We start from the raw sequence: 23,466 nt of genomic DNA, 5'->3' as shown, positions 1-23,466 counted from the left end.
ATGCTATCGGTGTCCGTGCTGCTAGACTTCAGACAATTATAATCATAATATGAGGAAGAGGGGACCAGATTATGTTTTTGTGTGGTGTGTTTGTCTGCTAAACCTGAACTGAACTGAACTGAACCGTTACCTCGATAGGAAACCATACAGGAACCACACAGGACTGAAATCACACACTCTTATCTTCTTTCACTCTCCACTCTTGCAACATACTGTATGTCCCAGACGTGGCCATACAAATTCAGGCAAAAGGTCTTGTCCTCTAATTTGCAATCTGGCACTTTCCTCTTACTTGAATGATCATTCCTAAAATCACAGGAATATTGTCTGGGCACTGACCCTTGACCATTATTTCTTCTCGCTATGGATTACATAGAATGTTGGTGATCTAGGAAATAACGGCTAAGTCTATGGCTGCATAGACTTAGCCTGCTTGGAGTACAATTATTATAGGTCCATCACAGACTGACAAATAAATAAAGACAAATGAAAACGATGAAACTCCAGACGTTCCACTGCCAAAGAGCAGCTTTCAGGCGTTTTGTTAAATCACACCAGCTACTGACAATAACACTAGCCCTCAGTCTACGGTCCACATTCATCTACAGTACAACAAACGGGGGCATGTTTCTGAATACAGCACGCCCTCTTGTGGCAAGTATCGATAAATGCAAGAGTCACTTCTCTATACCCTGTAGCAAAAAGACCGTAACAAACATCGTCAGTGGTTTGCCTGAACTCTAGTCTAGAGAAAACCAGAGCTTCCAATTCAATCAAATCCAACACAAATCTTCAAAAACAAACTCTAGTGCAACTGTTTACATGCACCCCTCAACACATCATTCATTCAAACAGTCGTATTTGAGACCACACGTGCCCTACACCTATGATTCACAACCATGTCCTTGCTTGGGGTCCCGCTGGTAGTAAGTAAGCAAGCCTTGTCGAGCCATGCCCATGAGGCCCACACGTGCAGGAGCCCATCTCCTGTTTCTGTAGCGTGAGGCTGCTTGATGTACGAGTACTGTACACCCCCTGGACATCACGCTAGTACAGTACACTATGTCGTAGGGATCCCAATCCAACCCTTGACTCCCGCTGGTAGTGCTGGTTTTATTCTAATACATTAGGTCCATAATTGCACTCATCTGGTGTCCCAGATCTGACTAGGCTCTGATTAGACGCCCAAAAGATGTCAGAAACGCCAAGTCAGCACCGCCAACATCCTGGTAAGATAGAAAACCCGGTAGAAGTAGGGACTCCTGAGGGACCAGGATCGGGAGCCAGTGCTCCCTGCGCAATGAGGCGCAGATCTGGAGACTTGCACACTGGAGATGATTGCTATTTTAAAAAAAGTGCTTTTGTGCCCAAAGAGATGGCCCATCAGTACTAGGGATGAGCTGTATGGGGCGGGCGGGGGTGCGGGTTACAGATCGGGTTACATTTTATTTTGTTGTTGTTCCTTATTAAAAGTACTCAACTGAGCTTCATACTAGCCTAGATTCACATCCTTTGCGGATGTTTACTTTATTTCTTTTTCTTTTAAAGCTCCCTCATGGGAAAGATAAATAGAAGCTACACGTAGTATGTGATAGAAAGCTGTACATGGTTAAATGTGGATATTTTTCTACGCTATTGCACTTATCTCCTCTAGTGCTGTGCCATTCTCCAACAGTTTGTCCATACTTGAATCCCCCCTAAACCCCTATGCCTGGTTTATACTTTGTGTGGGAAAAATAGCTCATCTACAAGCTTGCAATTCATAGACTTGTTATGAGCTTCTAGATCAGCTATTGTCAAAGAAAAGAAAAGTTAAACATTTAGCCTATAAGGACATGCCCATAATAGGGACGGCAGGTTAATTTGGTTGATATCTCACTTAAGTTTAAGACAATCGAAGCCATTGAAGGCATCGTAGCTTACAATTCTTGATTTCCGACATCGACGGGCCATTAGCAAGCACACTTGACTAACACCCAACACACAACATTCTCAGATACCACACAGTAAATCAATTTAACTGAAGAAGAGAAGCAAGGATGCCAAGCAGGGCCCTCATGACACTCACCCTTGTGCAAACTGTGTTTTGATAACACAGGAGAATACATTACCAACGTCACAGAGTCCCTACAAACTCTGCTTGCTTTGTGAAAATGCTGAATAATATGGATATATAAATGTATGTATGTATGTACATAGTTTACAACATTGAGTGTCTGCTTATATGGTTATTATGATTATCTTAAAAACAAAACAAAAAAATAAAAACACTGGCTAAAAATAAACATTATTTTTCCTGACCAGGCATTTGAACTTCACAAACCTAATATGCATGCTATACTTAAAAACAGGCCCAGGGTCAATTGCACTGTTGTAACAAAGAAAAAAGAAAACACAAACATGTAAAAATATGACAGAACCTTAAACATTAAGACTTAAAATGAGAACCTTACAGGCATAGGAAAACGGACAAGATAATTGCATAACCATTACAAAGGAATGTGCATAAGTTATTCCCTCAGACCTGGTGCATTGTTGAGACAACCTTTTTCAGAAGTCCTGATTATTGCCAGATATAGACTACCTTGTTTTGAGGTTTCAGTGTCATTATGATATTGATGGCAGTTTCCAGGTTAGCTAGGTTCTTTAAAGACATCGTGATCGGCCAAGACGTGACCGTGATCGACAGAGACTGCGATTCCACATCAAGCACACGGCAGACTCATGCAAAAGGAGCTGCTGCTACACAGTCCAGGGTTAAATAAATACTCTGGACTTCACTGTGGTAATGCATTAGGTCACAGCTGTTTCTCCTGCAGTCTACACCGTTGAAGAGTTCAGTTCCAAAATGATGTTTTTCTATTAGGGATAAACGGACCCCCATTACGTGAAAGCGTGTAACCTAACACTCTTTAAGTCTTACGTTATGTTTGTCATCCAGACTCACATTACAGACTAGCCATTAAAAGTGGTAATAGTGCTTGAACTATTTCTGAAGCATAGCGTCTCTCCAGTTAGTACAGGAATGACAGGAAATGCTATCCAGAGTGACGTTGCTGGTTATAAGACGCATTTAAATGCACATGACTCGGGGGCTTAAATACCTGTATATGGCCACCTAAGGGCTCAAAATGGTGCAGACCTGCTACAAGGTATTGTATGTGTAACTTGCTTCAATCATGTGCCATTACTTTGTCCTATATTTCTTGCCTGGAATAGTTTTTGTAGGACTAGGAATCTGAATTTCTATATAATAACGTTCCTGTGATAGTGTTTTTCTACTGAACGGTAAACAAATCATTTGAACAAATCATTGGCGCGAACATGAACGAAACTGTTTGTTCACTGAAATGAACGTTTTTCTATCTACCACCACTGCAGAGCATGCTTCACACGACTGTGGCTGCTCAGCTGGCTACGACGAAAGTGGAGGGTCGAGCCAGAGGTCGAACCGGCAACCTCCCAATTCCCAAACGGCTTCTCTCATCTACATCTGCAATAAACTCATTTGGAAAGAAACTCTTCAATTGTCTCCGGAGTCGATGGCTTTATAACCTGGTCATATTAACACAGCCCAGCACCTGACTCTAGAACCACACACACAGTGTGTCAGCTTCCCCTGCACCTGGATGGAGGCTGGCGCTTTAAAAAGGTCCACTGCACTCTGACAAGGAGGACACAGGAGCACATCCTGCCACGTCAGGGTCAACTCACTTTCACTCCGATCAGTTCACACACATGTCTTGTCCAAATGAGAAAATGGGGATTTTGCTACAAGAAAGGATGGATTTTTACAACCCAACTGTATCTATTCAGGGGATGTAGACTTGAATGTGGATATCTTTCCTAAAGCAACATCCCGTTACATTCTTTATACACATTCTCACCTAAAGAAAGACAATGAGAATGAAGCCTCGGCCATTATTGTGTGAACTACTTTTACATACAGTATTTGTTTGTCCATTTTGACTGGAATTTGCAGAAACTGAATTGACCCTCCTCACACTTCCTAGTTTTTCCTCATATCCTCTGATGGACAGTGTTTACAGGTACTAGGTCTCGTCCAGCTGCAGGCTAATGAACTCCTGCATGCATTTCCTGTACTGCATCTCGGTGGGGCTGTTGGTGGTACCTGACTGGCTGTAGGGCCCCTCTGCCTCCCGCATCTCCTCGTTCATCTTGGCCAATCGCAGCCTGGGTGGAGTCAAAGAAAACAGGATGTCAGGGGTTATTCTTACTAATAAACAACAATGCAATATAGATCAGTGTTTCTCAAACTTTTAAATGTCAAGGTCTCCTTGACATTTCCATTTGTAAACTGTCAGAATTACAGACTTGTGTGGGTCAATTTAGACAACCCTAAAGGAACGTACAGTCCCCCTGGAATCCACTTTGAGAAATACATAATAACTGGTATAAACCGACAACAGACAAGTTTGAAAAGGGCCACAGTTCAAGTGCTAACTGAGTGACAATGTCAGCATTTATTCATTGAGCAGACAACTTCTCAAGGGCCTCTGTAATTTTCCATTGAAACATACCCAACATAACAACAACTACTCACTGTTTGGATAATCTCTGTTATACACTTTTACAATTTGCTGTAATTACTAAATACGTTTCCGTAGTTAACAGCATGGCAATGAACATTAGTTAACAGCATGGCAGTGAACTTTCAGACGTTTTCCAAATTCATAACTTCTTTTGGATTTAAGATTTAATGTGACGTGTGTATTGTTCTGAATTTTCAGATATATATGTGCTTATTGATACTGTAGTATTTAACCCATTAAGACCTGAGGCCGATTCTACAAATGCCTTATAAATCAGTAGTTGTCACACTTATAAGATTTTTTTTTTAAAAAGTAAAAAAATACGGTAGCACAATGTGAGTTTGTACATCTGCTATTCTTGAACACCCAACACAAAAATCTAAAAAGCTTTCCCTGGTTTTAACGGGCTAAAGCTGCATCCAAACCTGGATGGTTCGAGCGGCGTGATTACATACAGTACAAAGTTAATGCAAAGACGAGACGACACGAGACCAAGCGCGGCACGAACGATCCGAATGGGGCGGCGCGAACGGTTGCTTCGGTATCTTCGCCACACTTGGAAAAATCCAACTGAAGCGACCTTCGCTTTACCCCCACTCCACCCATCGCGTCCTGACAGCCAATCAGCGTTGATGTTGTCCAGAGACACGGACATGATTTTGGTGTTTGGAGTTGGGACTCCCTTTTTTCTGTGTGTTTCGCCTTGATTCCAACGGGACATGATTTTTTTACCAATGCGGACCTGCGCGACCAAAGTAAAGCGATAGAAGCGACTAGAAGAAATAGCTTCAGGTTTGAACCCAGCTTAAGGCCTCAGCTGTGATACTCACAGCGTAACGATGTCAGCGTTGGCCGCTTCCACCGCCATGGACAGGGGGGTCTTCTCTTCGATGTCTGCAGCATTTTGATTGGCTCCTCTCTTCAGGAATAAACACACTTGTCTGAAATAAAGCACAAGGACACGTACTTGATTCCTCTTGGCTCAAACACCATGACGTCAGAGGCACACGGCTCTCATTCTCCCTAATGGCTTAACGAGCACAAGAATAAATTGCTCATCATTAACATCAGTACCCTCTACAAGCGGAAGCTGTTCCCTAGAGTTGATGAATTTTACCTCTCGTTAGACCCAATTACCTGAAGTACACTGTAAGTGCCCAGACAGAGGTCGAAAGCTCGTGTCTGGAACAACACATACTCCTATTCACCTGCGATCAAATCCTCAACGATTGCTTTCTTTCCTACTCCGTCTCCCTCTCCTCTCCCACTATCTGTCTCAATAAAGATATACTGGAGTGTAGACTAGTGTTTTTTACAAATCTCAAGGCACACTTCATAGTACATTCATAGTGAAAATAACTCATGTACAAGCTCAAAACACGTCGCATTGTGAGCTTGTGCGTGGACTTCCAACAGTAGAGTCGCTTGACCAAAGAAAAACGTTATTTTCATGGCCCACAGCCCTAGTGGCTAGCCCCGCCCCTCACCTGGTGGATGAATGGAAGATGGTGAACAGAAACAACCTCATATCACAACTTAATCCAACACAAAACATGCAAATAGTGTGGTTAGTTGATACTGTAGTTCACGTTTTGAGCCAGTAGGTGTCACTGCGTATCATATACCGAACAGAATAATCAATTTGCTCTCAACAGAGTCATTCATCCTTTGAGCCGTATCCGCTATCCAGTACTAGGTTACATATCGCCTCACACAGGGACTGGTTCTGGGTCACTGAGCTGAACGGCGTATCATATGATCCAACTAGCCTGAGACTGTTTTGTTTATGGCCGTGGCTATAATGATACAACCATAGCTCTCAGTTCATTCATTCATTTCACTGACAGATTTGATCAAACACATAAGTCATTTGGTGGCATATAATACTTAAAAGTGTATTATAAGTTTGATAGTTTGATCGTTTTTGAGACTTGCAGGCAAACACACCAGGTACCTTTTGTGTGTGATAATTCAGTGGTTCTCAATCCTTTCAGGCCGTGACCCCCCCCCTGATAAGGGATTAAACTTAAGTCCTTAACTCTTTTACTGTTATTTAGGTTGTTCATTTAAGGTGGTTCATTACAAAGCAAGACGCTCCTCCTCCCCATCGGTTTGCTCCAGTTTTCAGACATAGAAATAGAGAAAGTAGATCCGGGCTGAGAAAACGACCAGAGAACTGATCCCGATGCCATTATTGTTTATGTGCGCTGAAGATAACAGACTAGCGTTAACTTCTGCTGCACGCCACCCCCCATCTGCTCAGACAGGCTCTGGTGGGGAAAAGAACGAACACTCGTTATGGTGCCGGGGACATGTGAAACAAGAAACGAGCGCTCATTCGGCAGCAAAAGAGTTAAAATTCACTTGTCACTTCACTGTCATCTGGGGACCCCCCAAAAGACTCACAGGTTGAGAACCACTGTATTAATTGACATTTTCAGTGTTAGGATTAGTGGTGATGAGATGGGGGGAAGGAACACTGACCCGGTGTGTCCCCGGATGGTAGCGTGGTGCAGCGGTCCTCGACCCTGGGCGTCCTGCTGGTTCACATTAGCTGCATTCTGAAGGAGGAACTCACAGGCGACCAGTGAGCCCTAGAGGGAAAACACATCAACACACAGTTAGATCACATTCACTTATTGATCCCCAACATACAGTGTGACCTAAAACCAAGCCTTCATTCAGACACCAGAATTAATAAACATGACATTTACTTGATATGCTATAAGGTCTCTTTCCACCCAAGGATTTTTTCAGGATTCAAAAATAGCAGATCTGTAAGCTCAAAACTCGAGCTTGCAGAGATGTTTGATGCTTTTAATGTGACGCTGTTGTATGATCACACACAGCAAGTTAGAATATTGAGATAAGGGGTTTCTGCCTGACTGCAAGGATAAATAATAAAAACTGACTCAAGCGTTCAAGCATTCAAGAGGTCTGAACTTCCCCACAATCCATACACACTTCAGTCCCCACCCATCCCACACTCCATATGCCAGTGTTAATTTTGATTTAGTTTAGTCATAGTCTTTTGAATAAAATGTAATTTAGTTTTAGTCATATTTTAGTCATCTGAAAGGTTTTAGTCGACTAAATATCATAAGATTTTAGTTGACTAAATCTACAGTTGATTTTGTTGTCAAAAATGAACTACAAGCTCAGCTTGAAGATCTGTTGTTTTCAGAGCGCAACACCCGAGCAACCAGACATAAAATGACTTGTCTTAGTTGTACTGGATCTCTTCTACAATTTTTTTAAACTAAATAAAAGACTGCTACTGCTGGTTTGTATTTCTTCTCCTTTTGGAGTGGCTGTGGGGCCGATAGTGCTGCAGCTCTACTCACGCCCTGCACTGCCATGATGAGAGGCGTCCTCTTCTCGTCCTCCCCATTGACCCAGTTGACCTCTGCGCCGTGGGCCAGGGCCTCGGCCATGTCGGGCAGGCTGCGGGCGCACGCCGCCCAGTACAGCTGCAGGCCCGGGCTGTACTCCTTAGGCTCATAGAACACCACCATCTCCTTACAGGGCGACGGAGGAGGCAGGGTGGCAGGCATGGCCATGGGTGGAGGCTCTGCAGCATCTGATGGAGGAGAGAGACACACACACACACACACACACACACACACACACACACACACACACACACACACACACACACACACACACACACACACACACACACACACACACACACACACACACACACACAGGGAGAAGGAAGGAGTGTCAATGCAAAATTACATTCAAAAGTAGAAAAAGGACTCAAATGTTTTAATTAAGTAAAAGTCTCAATATAGCAATATAGAAATACTCAGATACAAGTAAAAGTCCAGAATTCTAAAATGTACTTGAGTAAAAGTACTAAAGTATTGGCATCAAAATGTACTTAAAGTACCAAAATTAAAAGTACTCATTATACAGAATATGAATATCCCATTTCAAGTTTTCGTTTAAAAATCGTTTGGAAATAGCAGATCTACAAGCTCACAATGCGTTGCGATGCAACATGTTGTGAGCTTGTAGATCGGCTATGTTCAAATGGCCGAAATGTACATAGGGCTGAAGTGGTTAATATATGTTTTGTAATAATAATCAAAATCTACAAAGTAACTACTAACAAAAGTTTTTGGAGTAAAAGTACAATATTTGCCTCTGAGATGGAAGACCAGCAGTATGCGACTATCAAGTACTGGAGTAACGACGTGTGCACCGTGCATAACAGGAAATGCATGATTCATAATATGTCAGAATGTCTGTCAGCAAAGCCAAGAGTTTTCATAAAGAAGAAAATTACTGCTTACTGAGGCCATGTTCATATTGTTTTCTGTGTGTGTGTGTGTGTGTGTGTGTGTGTGTGTGTGTGTGTGTGTGTGTGTGTGTGTGTGTGTGTGTGTGTGTGTGTGTGCGTGCGTGCGTGCGTGCGTGCGTGCGTGCGTGCGTGCGTGCGTGCGTGCGTGCGTGCGTGCGTGCGTGCGTGCGTGCGTGCGTGCGTGCGTGCGTGTGTGTGTTGTACCTGTGTCGGCTAGGCTGTTAGTGGAGGCGGTGTTGGCCAGCATCTCCCTGCTCCCATCAGCACTGTTCTGGATGCCACTGTCTGCACTCTTTACTGTAAACAACACAACAGTTCATCACCTGGCCTGCTCCCATGCACACACAGCATGTCTTACACTGACAGGAGAGAAAACATTAGGAACACCTTCCTTACAAACACCATGGTCTCAACTGTCCAATGACCAGCCACCGCAAGATTGAATAAGGGTTATTTCCCCCATGCACCTGTTAATATTGGAACATAAGAAACGTCACTATACTAATGTTTTTAAAGAGTAAAGTTCGAACTGAACATAAAAAGCAGGTGTTCTCCTACTATTTTGTACTCCCAGTGCACTACAGTACCCAACAGTCAGGAAGTGAATGTGTCCAGAGTTCATCCACCTCACCCGAAGAGGATACATTTAAAACCCCACTGACAGAACAATGACCACAACCATGTGAGATAGATAAAGCAATAAGATAGATATATATATATATACAGCGAGAGAGAGAAAGAAAGTGAGAGACACCCCAAGGGGAAGAACACATGGCACGTTCTGCAATGTGGGCTGCCCATCATAAGCCTCAAATAGGGGAGGGAAAAGGGGCAGTGGGTGAGTGGGTGTTAGCAGGCGTCCCCGAGCGAGCAGTGCACACAAATGGAATGGAGGAGGAGTGGTGGAGTTGTGAGGGAAGTAGGAAACATTGAGCCTTTTAGTACTTACTGCTCCTTAGCTTGGAAGAAGTGTCAAAGTAGGAGAACAGAGAGTCGAGCTCGTCGGCACAGAAGAGGGAGTCTCGGCGGGCCTCCGAGCCACCGGCGGCTGCTACGCAAGGGGGTTATGGGAGGTCGGTGGGGCCGAGGGCACACAATGGGTGGTAGGGTGGGGTGGGGGGTTGGGGGGAGTCCGGGTGGGGTGGGGGTTAAGGCAGCGAGGAAAGGATTAGTCCAGAAGCATAAAGCAGCCAGGGGAGAGAAAGAGAGAGAGAGAGTGAAGAAGAGAGGGATTAAGAAAGAGAAAGTGGAGAAGAGAAGAAGGAATAAAAAAGAAAAGCAGGGTGGAAGCACAGGAAGTTAAACTATGAGCTCTGGCTACACTGAGAGAGACGAGAAGCAATGGGAGACGGTCATATGTTGTTTACACACAACATATGACACCTGTGGATGCTTAGATCTCTGAAGTTTATTTCTTCCTTTACTGTACCATGCATGCATACACATACAAGCCTTCGTCCATGGCAGCGTCAAGCCTGGTTTATACTTTGTCATACTGTACAACCGTGTACATGGATTAAAGCAAAACTAAATCTCACGACTGAAAGTCTTCATTAGGTCAAGTCCTAAACTGGGATTTGTGAAAAAGTGTGAAAGGAGCACCTACCTAACTAACGCTCTGTTTCCTGGACATAGACGTTTATTGTAACTATTGTTGATTATTTCTAGTTTATTATTGTATATTATATTATTGTATGTCTTTAAATGTCTCAATGACTTGAATACACAGTACCGCAATGGAAACAAGCCCCTAGGGATTTATGTGTTAATCATGGCAAATCGCACCTCTGTACTAATTGCAAACTGTTAATAAAGTATTCAATCAATCAATCAAAACAATTAGAACAATGTGTATTATTATCATTCTGAACCAATGTTCTTGGTCTTCTACAAACAGCCGAACAGTTGAAGAGATTGCAGATTAACCTTTGGTTTTATGAAATATCCCAGACCAGCTAATAATAGCCTCACAGCATGTTGCACTGAGCTTGTATGTTGGCTATTTTCAGCACGTGAGATGCTTCCATAGAAGACTTCTATGGACTCCAAATGACGGTAATCAGTCGTGAAGACTGAGAACTTTAATCCATGCGTGTATAAATTAAGCATTAAGAGTGAAACACAGGAAATGGAATCCAACCCTGGTTGTACAGCTTCTGAAACCCTGTACCCGTTCATACTGTAGGACCTACTGTAAAACATTCTCTAATGGGGTGTTCTCACTGGAAGCAAAACTTTTTTTTTCTCGTGGCATGACATACAAAGTCAACACTAAAAAAGATGCAAATTGGCACCATTCTCAAATCTACGACACACAAGTTACAATATTCAAAAAATTCAAAAGATACAAGGTTTCTGACCACACCAACCATATTATTCTTTGGGGATTTGTGTTTTTATCATAATGGGCCCACGGTTTGAAGAAGAACATTTCAGACAATACTAAGCACAGTGGAAATGTAACACCAGGCAGCCTGCACCAAAAGAAATGCTTGGGAATTAAATCGAAAGCTCTTAGTTGACTGACTGGTACTGACTGGTTGGATATAGTTGACAAAAAGAGCTGCTATTTTTTTCCAAAGGCAGAAAAACAAGTTTCAGACGGCCGGTGTGCGTTTGTTTTACTGACCCGACTGTCCGGAGGCGTTGGAGCTCGGTCGTAGCTTGGGTGTGGGCGGTGGGGGTCGGGGGGGCAGGTGCTCTGAGCTGCTGCTCAGCCTCTTCTCCTGCTTGCTCAGAGACACCACCTTGGTGCGCAGCTCCTCGTCTGACGGCCGACGCACAAACCTGCGGTCCACGTATTTGGCTTTGATGTAGGCCTCGATCTCGTGTCTGAAAAGGATGGATGAACAGGGTTTTGTGCAGTGGTGGAAGAATACTATTTTTTTTTGTTGAGTAAAAGTATTACCGGTAATACCACAATAGAAATACTCTGTTAAAAATAAAGGTCTGGATCAGAAAAATCTTTTAAAAATAGCAGGTCTAAAGGCTCGCAGTGAGTCTTTCAGTAGTCTTTCCAGTTTGGAGCAGAATCCCAGAGTCACTATTGTTTTTCAGTTGCATGCTGGTGACTGCAGAACAGACAGCCCTCATCAGCTGTGCCAAAATGCCCTTGAGCAACAAGCACTGCCTACCTGGGGTCTCCAGGCTGTGGTTTCCTGGACGCCAGCTCTTCTCTACGAGCCTCGTAGATCTGGTTGATCACTCCGTTCCCCAGCTCACACATCAGCTGTTACATACACATGGATTAAAGCTAAATAAAACATCACGACTAAAAATCTAGATCTAACGTGTGATTTGTGAAACAGTGTGAAAGGAGCCCTGCACGCTAGCATAGATTAATAACAAAAAAATTGTAAGATTATGTTTTAAGAGCTATTGTTCGTGCTGTTCTTCATACTGCCAACCAGTAACCTTTGCTTTTATATGATATATCCAGAACCATTAGGGTTTTATTGTTCTCGCTCTTCCAGTTTTTATGCAAGAGCTTCTGGGAACTCAGATTTGGGTTTTATGGAAGTTTGACCACTTCAAATACTATGATCTTAAAATAATAACCAAAAATAGTCTGGCCAGGACTGCTGGACTTGCGGTCTAGGCACCTAGGCTGCAATGCAAAGCCTGACAGCGTGTTGTGGGTTCAAATCCCGATTCCAACGACCTTTGCTGCGTCTCTCTCTCTCTCTCTCTATTCCCTGTCTATCTACTATACTATCAATAAAGGCAGAAATAAGCAAAGAAATAAGAACATTTTCGCTGTGCATCATGCTTCCATAGAAGGCTTCTATGGAATGACTGAAATGAGTCGTGACAAATGGACAAGACAAAGGACAGTTTTCACAGAGGATGTTGGTGCATGTTGTAGCTTTGATGCATAGTTGGCACCATGAGCCCGGTGCCTTGTTAAGTCGTCCTCCCTCCATTACATTTGTTCCTCACCTTGAGTAATTCTGGTTCCCATGAGTCCAGAGTCAGAGACCGCACCTTGGAGAAATGCACCCCCAGACTCCTGGAGAAATGGATGGAGATGGCGAGTTTAAAAAAAGAAACTTCCATAGTTGCATTCTATATTTTTGCCACAAGATGAAAGTGTTGCTTTACACACAAAAACAAAACTGCATTGCTTCAATAATAATGTATAGCACTGGAACAGTGCCCTGCCTTTGTACCAACAATATGCAGCAGAAGGTAACGTCTTCTTCTTTTAAGTCATCTATTTCTAGTCATCTAGTCATTAAGCGTGTTTGGTTTATTTCCTCTTTATCAACACTGATTGAAAACATTTCTTGGTGTGTGCATTCTTGAGATAACATACAGACATAATTGTCATACCAATGCAGTATATTGTCTATCTTGTGGAAACCTCATATGTCCAAAACTGTCACTTCACAGGATTCAAATTCAAAAGAATCAAAAAGTTTAAAGTCATTTTAGAATTTTGCATTGGCTATTAATGGAAGGAGAAAAACGCCCGCACACTGTTCATATGCTCCAAAAACTTACTTTTATTATAGGCAACTGGCTTCAACGTTTCGACTTTACGTCTTCATCAGGCAAAAAAAACTTTTGCCTGATGAAGACGTAAAGTCGAAACGTTGCAGCCAGTTGCCTATAATAAAAGTAAGTTTTTGGAGCATATGAACAGTGTGCAGGCGTTTTTCTCCTTCCATTATCTGATACCTTGATGTCCAGCACCTGGCCTGAATATAGGCTTGAGATGTGCACACAATCTTGTCTATGCATTGGCTATTAAAAAATAGCAGATAATACAAGCTCCCACACTAAGCGTGTCACTTTGTGATGCGCTGCACGCTTGTTCGAGCATATACAGAGGGTGGTACAATGTACCTGTGAATGCCAGAGCATTTTATACAGAGGGTGGTACAATGTACCTGTGAATGCCAGAGCATTTTATACAGAGGGTGGTACAATGTACCTGTGAATGCCAGAGCATTGTATGCAGAGGGTGATGCCCAGGTTGATGCTGGCCCAGCGCGGGTCGGGCTGCCCGCAGTCACAGCAGGTGGTGTTTCCAGGGATGGCCAGGACCCTCTGCAGGGCGCTCTCCCCCTTCAGAGGCCTCTCCTTGGGCTCGCCACCAGAGTCCAGGCTGCCTGTCGATGTGGACGACTTCCTGTCAAGCTTCTGGCCCAAATGGGGAAAGAAAACAAAATGGTGGAAATTTCATTAGTCTTTTTCAAGACTTTCACTCAGCTACATTTAAAATAGAAATATTGTACTTTTGACTCCACTACATTTCCGGGAAGCTTACACAAGTACATTATGAATTAACCACTTAAAGCTATGTAACTTTTCTGTTCTACCCCGGAATCTAACCTGGGTTTCCGGTTTGAGTTTGTGAAAACGTTAGAGATTAGAGAATAGAGATTGCTTGCTTACTCAGGGGAGAAATGTAATCTTGTCAAACCAGAAACAGGATTGTGTCAAAGGTCATCTAAATCTAAATGTCTCAATAGAAGGAGATGAAATACAACCACCCAAATGATATACTGAATATTCTACCATACAGATTGTACAAAATAAAATGGATAAGAATGTGTGGTGTGTAGACGCTCTACCTCGCCGTCCTCTCCCTTCTCTCTGAAGGCGGTGGCGATGCTGTTCTGGACGGCTTTGATCCACGCCTGCCTCAACTTCTCAGAGTCAGCCTGCATCATACAGCTCCTGGTGACACACACACACACCCATTTTGAAATTGTGTCCTTTCAACATTTCAATGCCTTAAAAACCCATTAAGACTTGAGGCCGATTCTACGAATGCCATCTGAATCAGTAGTTCTCAAACTTCTCGTGCCATTTAAGGAAACCAAAATGATATACGCGGACCCCAATCTGAGAATGTGCGGTGAAGTGGGTATACTGCTTCCAATGACAAAGACACCAGGTTTGTTATGTTCATTGTTCACATCAGAAATACCCAGTGAAACATGTTTATAAATTTTACAAGTTTGTATACGTGTGTTTGTATACCTGTGTGTGTGTGTGTGTGTGTGTGTGTGTGTGTGTGTGTGTGTGTGTGTGTGTGTGTGTGTGTGTGTGTGTGTGTGTGTGTGTGTGTACTTACTTGGTAGGGGAGACCACCTCGAAGCAGAAGCGTCGCTCTATGTCCTCGCAGTGTTTGACTGTACATAACCTCAGGTCTTCCACTACCACTGTAGGGTTGTCCTGTAGGGGGAAGCAGAGAGCCTGGTGGTTACACCTCACACACTGTACATCTAACTAGATGCTGCAGTACATGATGCTGTGGCATCGGTTGAATACCTTCAACCTGGCCTCTCTATTTGGGGCAATTATAGGTGAAGATTACATTTATATTTTTTTCCCCCAAAATAGTACAAATAGTTGATCTAAGTATAGCGATGCGACATGTACGACAAAGTATATAGGGGCTTTGCACCATCTTTGCACCAACATGCAGCCCTGTTGAACAAGACTTGAATCCCATCAGAGCCATCTCTCCTGGGCCTCTCCTATGCAAACAAATGATACGTAGCCTGCGAGACTAGTTCAGGCAGATACACTAGAGAGGTTTACACGTACAGTATGTGCAGCGTTATGAGGGAGATGTACTGTGTACTATGTGACGTGTCAAGCAGCTGATCAATTGGCGGTCTACTTAAGCACACGTGATTCATTTCACTTCCTTCTGTTGTCAGTGTTGCCACTGGTGTTGTATACGCTTAGTTTGCTCCCAGCACCACCAGTAGGCTCTGCTTTCCCTAAGGGTTCTGTTTCCCGGGGGGGGGGGGTTGTTATAGATCTCTCTACTATTAAATGGTTGTCTGCTAATGTGCTGAGCAGGGAGCACGCCAAGATCAAATAAAATAAAATGTTCTCAATTATTGGTCTCAAACTATATGCGAGTTATCTGATGGTGCATGAAAGGCCTCTAGAACAATATCTCAGTACACTCCAAGTTTCCAACCACTGCAAGCTGAATATTTACTTTGAAATGTCCAATAACTGTGTTCAATATTTACATATTTGAACTAGCTCGTGTGCATACAAAAGAGTAGATGGCAGATGAATAATGAATGAATTATACATGGGCAATGAATCGTTTAGAATTAATAAATGCAATAAACAAAACCAAAATCAGCATGCAGGCTCAAAATACCTCCGTCTGTTTTAAATTTTCAGCCTACTTGCTTTATCATTGTTGTAAATAAGACTAGCCACTAAGTAATGTGGCTGCCTGGTTCAAACAACCATATAAAAAATGAATGCAAGTGAGTATGTTTATTTTATTAGACAGGGTATTAAGTAATACTATACTTCTTTCACTCGAATCAACCACTGCTCGTTCAAGTACTGTAACATTCCTGTGGGATCACTACAAATACCACTTTTAAAAAATATATATCAATATAATATTATTATTAACCATATAATATTCACTGGTGTTTCTGGCATCTGTGTGTTCTGTGTGCTACAGTAATTAGCTTGCCGTGTTCCTCTAGTTTGAACCTCAATGGGAGAATTAAGGGAAAAACACAGCGGACAGAAAGTGAAACACATCTATATTTAACGGCAGTCACAGCAGAAGGCACCTGACCACAGGTCACATGACCCACCTTGAATTTCTTCTGGTAAACTAGCTGATTGTTCTGTATGGAGAACCAGCGCCTGGAAGAGAATCACATGAGTTTAAAACACACGCGCAACGTTTAAAGCATGAAAACAACAAACACCATTCATGACATTTATAACGTGACACATTTCGTTTTTCACATCTCTGATGTGTTTTCACTCACAAGGAGCTACTGTACTATTATGCATTCATGACTGTATGCAGAAATGTTTTGGTATTTCTGTTCATTATGACCTGAGGACCTGATTCTAAAAACAGTCTTCTAAACAGTTTTCTGAAAAAAAAGAAAAAAAGAAAACACAAGTTTCTACATTAGTGGTTCTCAAACTTTTTCACGTGAATTTGGCCACGGATGCCCATCTCAAAAAAGATTTTATTCCAGGGACCCGCTGAAGTTAAAAAATATACAGTATACCAGGGCATACGAGCGGATTGGAGCGTGAGCGCCGCGGGCAGTTTTTTAGTTGAGCGTGAGCGAGCGACTTTTCAAATGGGTCTGAGCGCCGACCCGCCTCTGCCAATCCTGTTGGGGCAGCGTGCTGCATGTTTCCAACAAAACAGTGCCGAGTGCAGTCCGTGGCAGACATTCATATCGGCACCGTGGAGAGGAGAGGAGACAGAGAATTCCCTTTATCAAGATTTCACTCAAGTCAAATGTATCTATATCATCCACCCAAGTAGGCTATGTTTATAATAAATAGCCTACCTTGTGTCAGTTAAGTTATAGGCACCACCAGCCAGTTAAAGGATAGGCCTACGATTTGAAATGCAAGTAGTGAGACTGATTTGACTGAATGAAAAACACACGCCACAGTCGCCTCCCTCTCTCGGTTGTGGTGATTAATCAATAACCAACAGGATTTAATAATGCCCGTCTTATAAAAAAATACAATGCTTTAGATGTCGTCTTTTGTAACATTGAAGGCTAGACAGCTTTCCATCAAAGCCGAGGCTCACCTAACCGCAGGTATTTGTGTTGGGAACACACTGGCAAAGGAGAAAGTGTTTCGGACATGGAAGCAAACTATTATTATTTTTTGGCTGCTGACTCTGATTGACGACCCTGAGCGGTGCGTGGAGCGAGTGCGGTGCGAGAGATGCGAAAATCAAGGTGAGCGACAGGGAGCGGAGCGGCCCGGTGGCCAACCAGAGTGACGAGCGAGTGGGACATGAGCCCTCTGGAGCGTGGAGCGGCTTTTGTCACCGCTCCACTCCGCTCGTGTGCCCTGCAGTATACATATTCAAAGACTTGCTCAAATTTTCACGAGTTTTCAAAAATAGCAGGTCTACAAGCTCATAGCACGGCATGAAGTGACGTGCTATGAGCTTGTAATATTTGCTATTTTTGATTAGCCAAAGAATAAAATATGGTAAAAGTGGTTAAAATGATTGTTACGCTATACTGTATGTTAACTACTTTTGCTGGGGACTCCCTGGTACCCCCCCAAGAAGCCCTGGGGGTCCTCGGACTCTACTTTGAGAACCAATTTAGCTATATAGCTCAAATCTAAAATGAACATTTATCTGTATGGATGGAGGCCATGAGACAGACAGTATCATTGACATTCAGGAGGCGCCAGCAGCCAGGTGAGAGAGCCCACCTCAGCAAATGAAGGCACCATCCATCACATTAGAGCAGACATGCACACTCAGCAACACACACACACACACACACACACACACACACACACACACACACACACACACACACACACACACACACACACACACACACACACACACACACACACAGTTTACACATTAACTGGGATTTATTGAGTAGATGGCCTGCATGCCTGGGATTTTTATACAGTGAATAAAACAATACTACTTCAAGGCTCAGGTGTTTTCAGGTGTAATTTTTATATTTTTGCATTGGCTATTCAAAAATAGCACATATACAAGTTTGTACATCTGCTATTTTCTTTTTTTTTATCTTGAAAAGGTGTGAGAACTACTGATTTAGAAGACATTTTGTAGAATCGGCTGTATTGTTTTTATTTCATACTATTTACTACTACTGTACTGCGTTCGGCTGGTGGGGGTGGGTGGGTGCGTTCGGCTGGTGGGGGTGGGTAGGTGGGTGGGTAGGTAGGTAGGTACTGTAGGTAGGTAGGTAGCTGTGTGCTTGAGCCCGGCTGTTAAGGATGCTAACGTCATCATTAACAGCCAATGAGGCATTTCTGGTGATGCCAGTGGTGGTGATGTCAGCGGAGTTTGGTGTAATGCCATCATTAACAGCCAATGGCCAGTGGAGCGCACCTCGTAACGGTCTCTTCTGGTGCACAAGTAGGCCATACATGGCCTACCTGTGCACAGACATGGCCTACTTGTGCACAGGACGCAAGTTGGCACCTCGACAGAGTGCAGTTCTAATTTTCATTTCTGTTTTGTGCTAAGCACTTTGTAACTTTGGATGGATTCTATAAAATGTTGTTATTTTGTGCATATAAATGCACAAGCTGTGTCTAGGTACAAACACGCAGGTAAACACGCACACAAGCAGTTTCCCGTCCCAATTAGCAAGCGATGCACACTAAACAGCATCATATCACACTCAACGCCACCACCAGCTGCAATCAATAAGACTGTGCAGCCTGATTCCCTAATTCTACAGTTCCCATGGGAGGGGTCAGTGGGTTGACCCACCAGCTGCAGCCACTAAAGGAATGGATTTGCATGTCAGAGCTGTGAACAACAACCTCCACACCACAGTCTTGGGACAGTGGAGCAGAGGTGCTGGCCACAGTGAAACTGAACTGAACATTCAATGTGTAAATGCTGCAATGCAGTAATAGCACTTTATGTATCACGTTTCCCTTTACTTGAGGAAAAGTATCAATACCAGTACAGTACTTAAGTAAATGTACTTAGTTACTTTACACTATGGCACGTCTCAATCAGCAATGTCTCTTAGAGGGAGATTCACACAGGATTTAATCACTCAAGACAGATTCTGCTAACAGCAGTATCTATCAGCAAACCGGCATTTATTCACAAAGATGAGTTCCTCTAACACAGGGGGGTGAAACTGGTGGCCTGTGGGGCCCATACAGAGTGCCATTATGGCTTGTGAGATGATTTTGTGAAGAAATAAATATTTATGACCATTTATTAAGTAGCTAATGATGTGTAGTCTACTTAACACCTTCACAGCCTGGCCATTTTACAAGACCATCAGCGCGATCCAACGTAACGTCATTCTTTTTACCGCATCACGATCGGCCGTTGTTTACTCACCAGCGAATTGGATCAGCTCTGCATTGGCATATAGTGGGGATTTTGGCGGAGGCATCTTCCCCCCCGTGCGCTTCGCGTGCACGATCCGTGCACATCGATGTGGGTGCATGTGATCATCTCTGTATGTACAGTCCATGTATATATTTTCATTAGCCTATCCCCTAGGACAGCGGCCAGGCTAACGCTAGCGTCTAGACAGTAAGTCTATGGGACATGGCTAATCTGCCCCGGAAAGCGATCAAAAGCACTTCCGGTTCATGCGCAGAGAAAAATGATGCTATTGGTTAGACCGAAGGTTAGACAGAGAAGGGGTGCAGATCGTTTTTTTTTTTCTCGATCATTATCATTTATTTCGTTTTTAAAGACCTAGTACGGTAAATTCCGGTCCGGCTAATTTGAGTACAAAAGAAGGTACGGTTTAATCTGGTTTTAATATTAAGTGGCTCCCCGTGGCTGAGAAAAAAATAGAGGCAGTTAATCACCCACTGTGGGCTACTGGTCAACTAATGTGAATCCTTTGGTAATATTTATTTTTTAAAGATGCATCATTGTATCAAGCTGCTGACACACACACACACACACACACACACACACACACACACACACACACACACACACACACACACACACACACACACACACACACACACACACACACACACACACACACACACACACACACACACACACACACACACACACACACACACACACACACACACACCTGTTCCATGTCTTGAAGGCGTTGCTGGCCCTTTTAAACAGGTAGCCTTCCATGGCGATGCCGTTGTCTGCATCCACATTGTACTCCAGTTTGGTGTCGTCATTCGAGAAGTCCTGAGATGGAGAGAACAAATGAAGGTCAGAAAGACAAAGAGAGGAGAAAGAAAGGAAAAGTGACAGTGATAAAAAGACAAGAGTGAAAGGCAAGGAGATAGAGGAGGGAAAAGGACATTGATAAAATGAGATCTCGTGAACGGAGGCTGATATTGAGGCTCGACTGCAGCCAAGCCAGCCATGTTCTTCAAAGCCACAGAGGAGAGTTATAAGTCACTCAGGTCAGCCCACTGACCCTCTCTATACAGCCTCTCACTGAATTGAAATGAGGCTCATACTGCAGATCATCAATCAATCCTTTACTGTTCCATGGTTATGTATTTCAATAGTAATGGGCTGTGTGTGTGTGTGTGTGTGTGTGTGTGTGTGTGTGTGTGTGTGTGTGTGTGTGTGTGTGTGTGTGTGTGTGTGTGTGTGTGTGTGTGAGTGAGTGAGTGAGTGAGTGAGTGAGTGAGTTGTTGTTCCATATTAGCAGGGTAAACTGGTACACACACACACACACACACACACACACACACACACACACACACACACACACACACACACACACACACACACACACACACACACACACACACACACACACACACACACACACACACACACACACACACACACAATAAAGCTTAAGGTGTCAATTGGACTCCTCCTACGTCCTTGGAGGGCTGTCTGTTTTCTCTTCTCCTTTTTTAGTGCGTGGCTTCTTTTTAATGTGTGTGCGTGCGCGCTTGCTTGCGTGTGTGTCTTCTCCGCCTGTCTGATTATCTGGGGCTAATCTCTGAAATGATCAGCACCACATTTCTTGTGCACACTGCCAATATAATAAGCCAAGGAAGGTCATCTCTGATTATGTTTCACATTCTGTTTCACCAAAAAGTAAAATCTACACCGGAAATCAATGGAAACGCAAATAACACGATATTAGTCATTATGACATCACAGTGACACAAGTGACGTTCCGAACTCTCTCCTCACCCTCACGTCCCATGTGTCACCTCTCTTATCTTTCATTGTCAACAAGCACCTCTCCTTCCCTTTCTCTCTCCTTCCACCTCCCTCCTCCACTCCTCGGGAGGGGAGGCGTCCTGTCCTGACACACCTTCCTCCTCCACTCCTCTGTGATGGTGACCGCAGGGAGGGGAGGTGTCCTGTCCTGTCCTACCAGGGCTGTCATAACCCTAAGTCTCTGTGTTGTCCTGGGATGGAGCCCACACTCTCCAAACCGCTCTCTCTGCCTTAGGGACCATTGTTGCCACATTTTGCAAGATAAATAAGCAACCAGGTCTATGGAAACAAGCCCAAAAGAAGCGACTAGGCTACGGCTATTTGAAAATAGACGATCTACAAGCCAATCTACAAGCCGATCTTATAGGTTACGGTATAGTAGAGATGGACAGGAAACAGGGAGAGAGAGATGGGGAGAGAAAGATTGTCGGGAACGGGACTCGAAATTGCGATGCACTGTCAGGCAGTGGAGCCTAGGTGCCTGGCCCACTACATACAAATACATATTAATTTGGGGGTCCTTGCCATGAAAATGTTTAAGAACCACTGGTTTAAACAACATTAGGAAACAAGCCCAAACAAGCAACTAGACTTTAGAAACAAGTAAAAAAAAAACGCAACCCGCAACTGCCAATATTTAGAAGCAACAACAAGCCCAAAGTCGCTTATAATAAGCAGACATGGCAACACTGTTAGGTGACACTGGATTCCGTAGTGTGTTGTGTGTGTTCTGTGTGTCTGTGTGTGTGTGTGTGTGTGTGTGTGTGTGTGTGTGTGTGTGTGTGTGTGTGTGTGTGTGTGTGTGTGTGTGTGTGTGTGTATATATATATGATGTCATCATGCACGCACACACACACCCACCTACGCATTTTGTTGGTGGGGGTGACTTTACAGCCCTCTTACCGCCGTCCCTACCAACCAATCAGAGAGCGGGGTTTCTAAGTTTGTTACGCTAATGAGCCGGGTGTTATCTTCCTTCCTGTGTGGAAACATCCTGGGCAGCGCTGCTCCCCTTCCTGACATACAGACCTGTTCCAATGACCTGCTGGCTGTCCCTCATTACCACACTGACCACCGTCTCCGCTAACACAGACCAGCTGATTCCGTTCAAGTGCAAAAGATAGAAATTAAATAAAAGCCTAATGCTCTGGTCTCGTGTTCGTCATGATCTCAACACCAGGGGTCTTCAACAGGGGGTCCTCCTGGGGGGGGGGATACTTTTCCAGAAATAAAAAAGAGCAGACCAAGTACAGACCAACGTTCAAGTTTACAAAGTGTTGAGGGTTTAAGTGGTTAAATGTCTGAAAACACACATTTAACATGAATCCAATATGTAGTGAGGTTCCCTGCATCATCTCTCTCTCAGCAATGGGGTCCTTGGCCTGAAAAGGTTTAAGACCCCGGATCTACACAGAATGTAATGTTTTGTCAGTGACAATGTAAACAAATAAAGCAGCAACGCTATTTAAAATAGCCCCCAAATCCAATGACCACGACTGACAGTATGCTAGCACTGTACTATACTTCGCATCACACCACGGCCACTGAGAATACTTGATTCTGATTGGCCGGGGGAGTGCATTGTCAGATAGCTTATCATGCATCAACTAGTAATTTACAAGGTGTCGCAAAAGCACTAGGGTGGCGTAGTGGTAAAGTCCCTGCCCACCAGCACGGAGGTTGTGGGTTCGAATCCACCGTGGTGCAACCGGCTTTGTCGGGCGTACACAACTTGACCGAGTTCGGGAGGAGGGAAGCCGGGCGGGGAGGCTGATATTGGTCTTTGCATTGTACTCCTACGGGCTGGGCGGCGCCTGTTGGAGGGGAGGAGTAGGACGAAGGCCCGGTGGGGGCTCCTCACTGGCAGGTGAGTCAGTAGGATACAACAGCAGTGACAACACAGAAAATGT

The 23,466-nt window shown here is 43.8% G+C and overlaps 1 protein-coding gene across 2 annotated transcripts in view; it reads right to left on the bottom strand.

Moving 5' to 3' along the window:
* The window catches only part of LOC308281346 (arf-GAP with coiled-coil, ANK repeat and PH domain-containing protein 2-like), a 112,167-nt gene that overhangs the window by 3,986 nt on the left and 84,715 nt on the right, over window positions 1-23,466 (bottom strand). The window contains exons 10-22 of one of the 2 annotated variants that reach the window (XM_080721503.1): window positions 20,439-20,551; window positions 16,458-16,509; window positions 14,948-15,048; window positions 14,442-14,547; window positions 13,799-14,007; window positions 12,802-12,871; window positions 11,997-12,091; window positions 11,492-11,694; window positions 9,067-9,159; window positions 7,898-8,133; window positions 7,038-7,147; window positions 5,384-5,494; window positions 4,133-4,194 (exon numbers count right to left, since the gene is read on the bottom strand). In XM_080721503.1, coding sequence (XP_080577629.1) covers window positions 4,133-4,194; window positions 5,384-5,494; window positions 7,038-7,147; window positions 7,898-8,133; window positions 9,067-9,159; window positions 11,492-11,694; window positions 11,997-12,091; window positions 12,802-12,871; window positions 13,799-14,007; window positions 14,442-14,547; window positions 14,948-15,048; window positions 16,458-16,509; window positions 20,439-20,551 — 1,561 coding nt within the window. The remainder of the gene's footprint in view (window positions 1-4,132; window positions 4,195-5,383; window positions 5,495-7,037; window positions 7,148-7,897; window positions 8,134-9,066; window positions 9,160-11,491; window positions 11,695-11,996; window positions 12,092-12,801; window positions 12,872-13,798; window positions 14,008-14,441; window positions 14,548-14,947; window positions 15,049-16,457; window positions 16,510-20,438; window positions 20,552-23,466) is intronic. The other variant, XM_080721504.1, reaches the window with a different exon arrangement.

The sequence above is a fragment of the Nannobrachium achirus genome (genome assembly GCF_963921795.1).
Source record: "Nannobrachium achirus genome assembly, chromosome: 1".
NCBI lineage: Eukaryota > Metazoa > Chordata > Actinopteri > Myctophiformes > Myctophidae > Nannobrachium > Nannobrachium achirus.
Note: the sequence above shows the minus strand (reverse complement) of the source record. Positions and strands in the feature narration are given on the sequence as shown.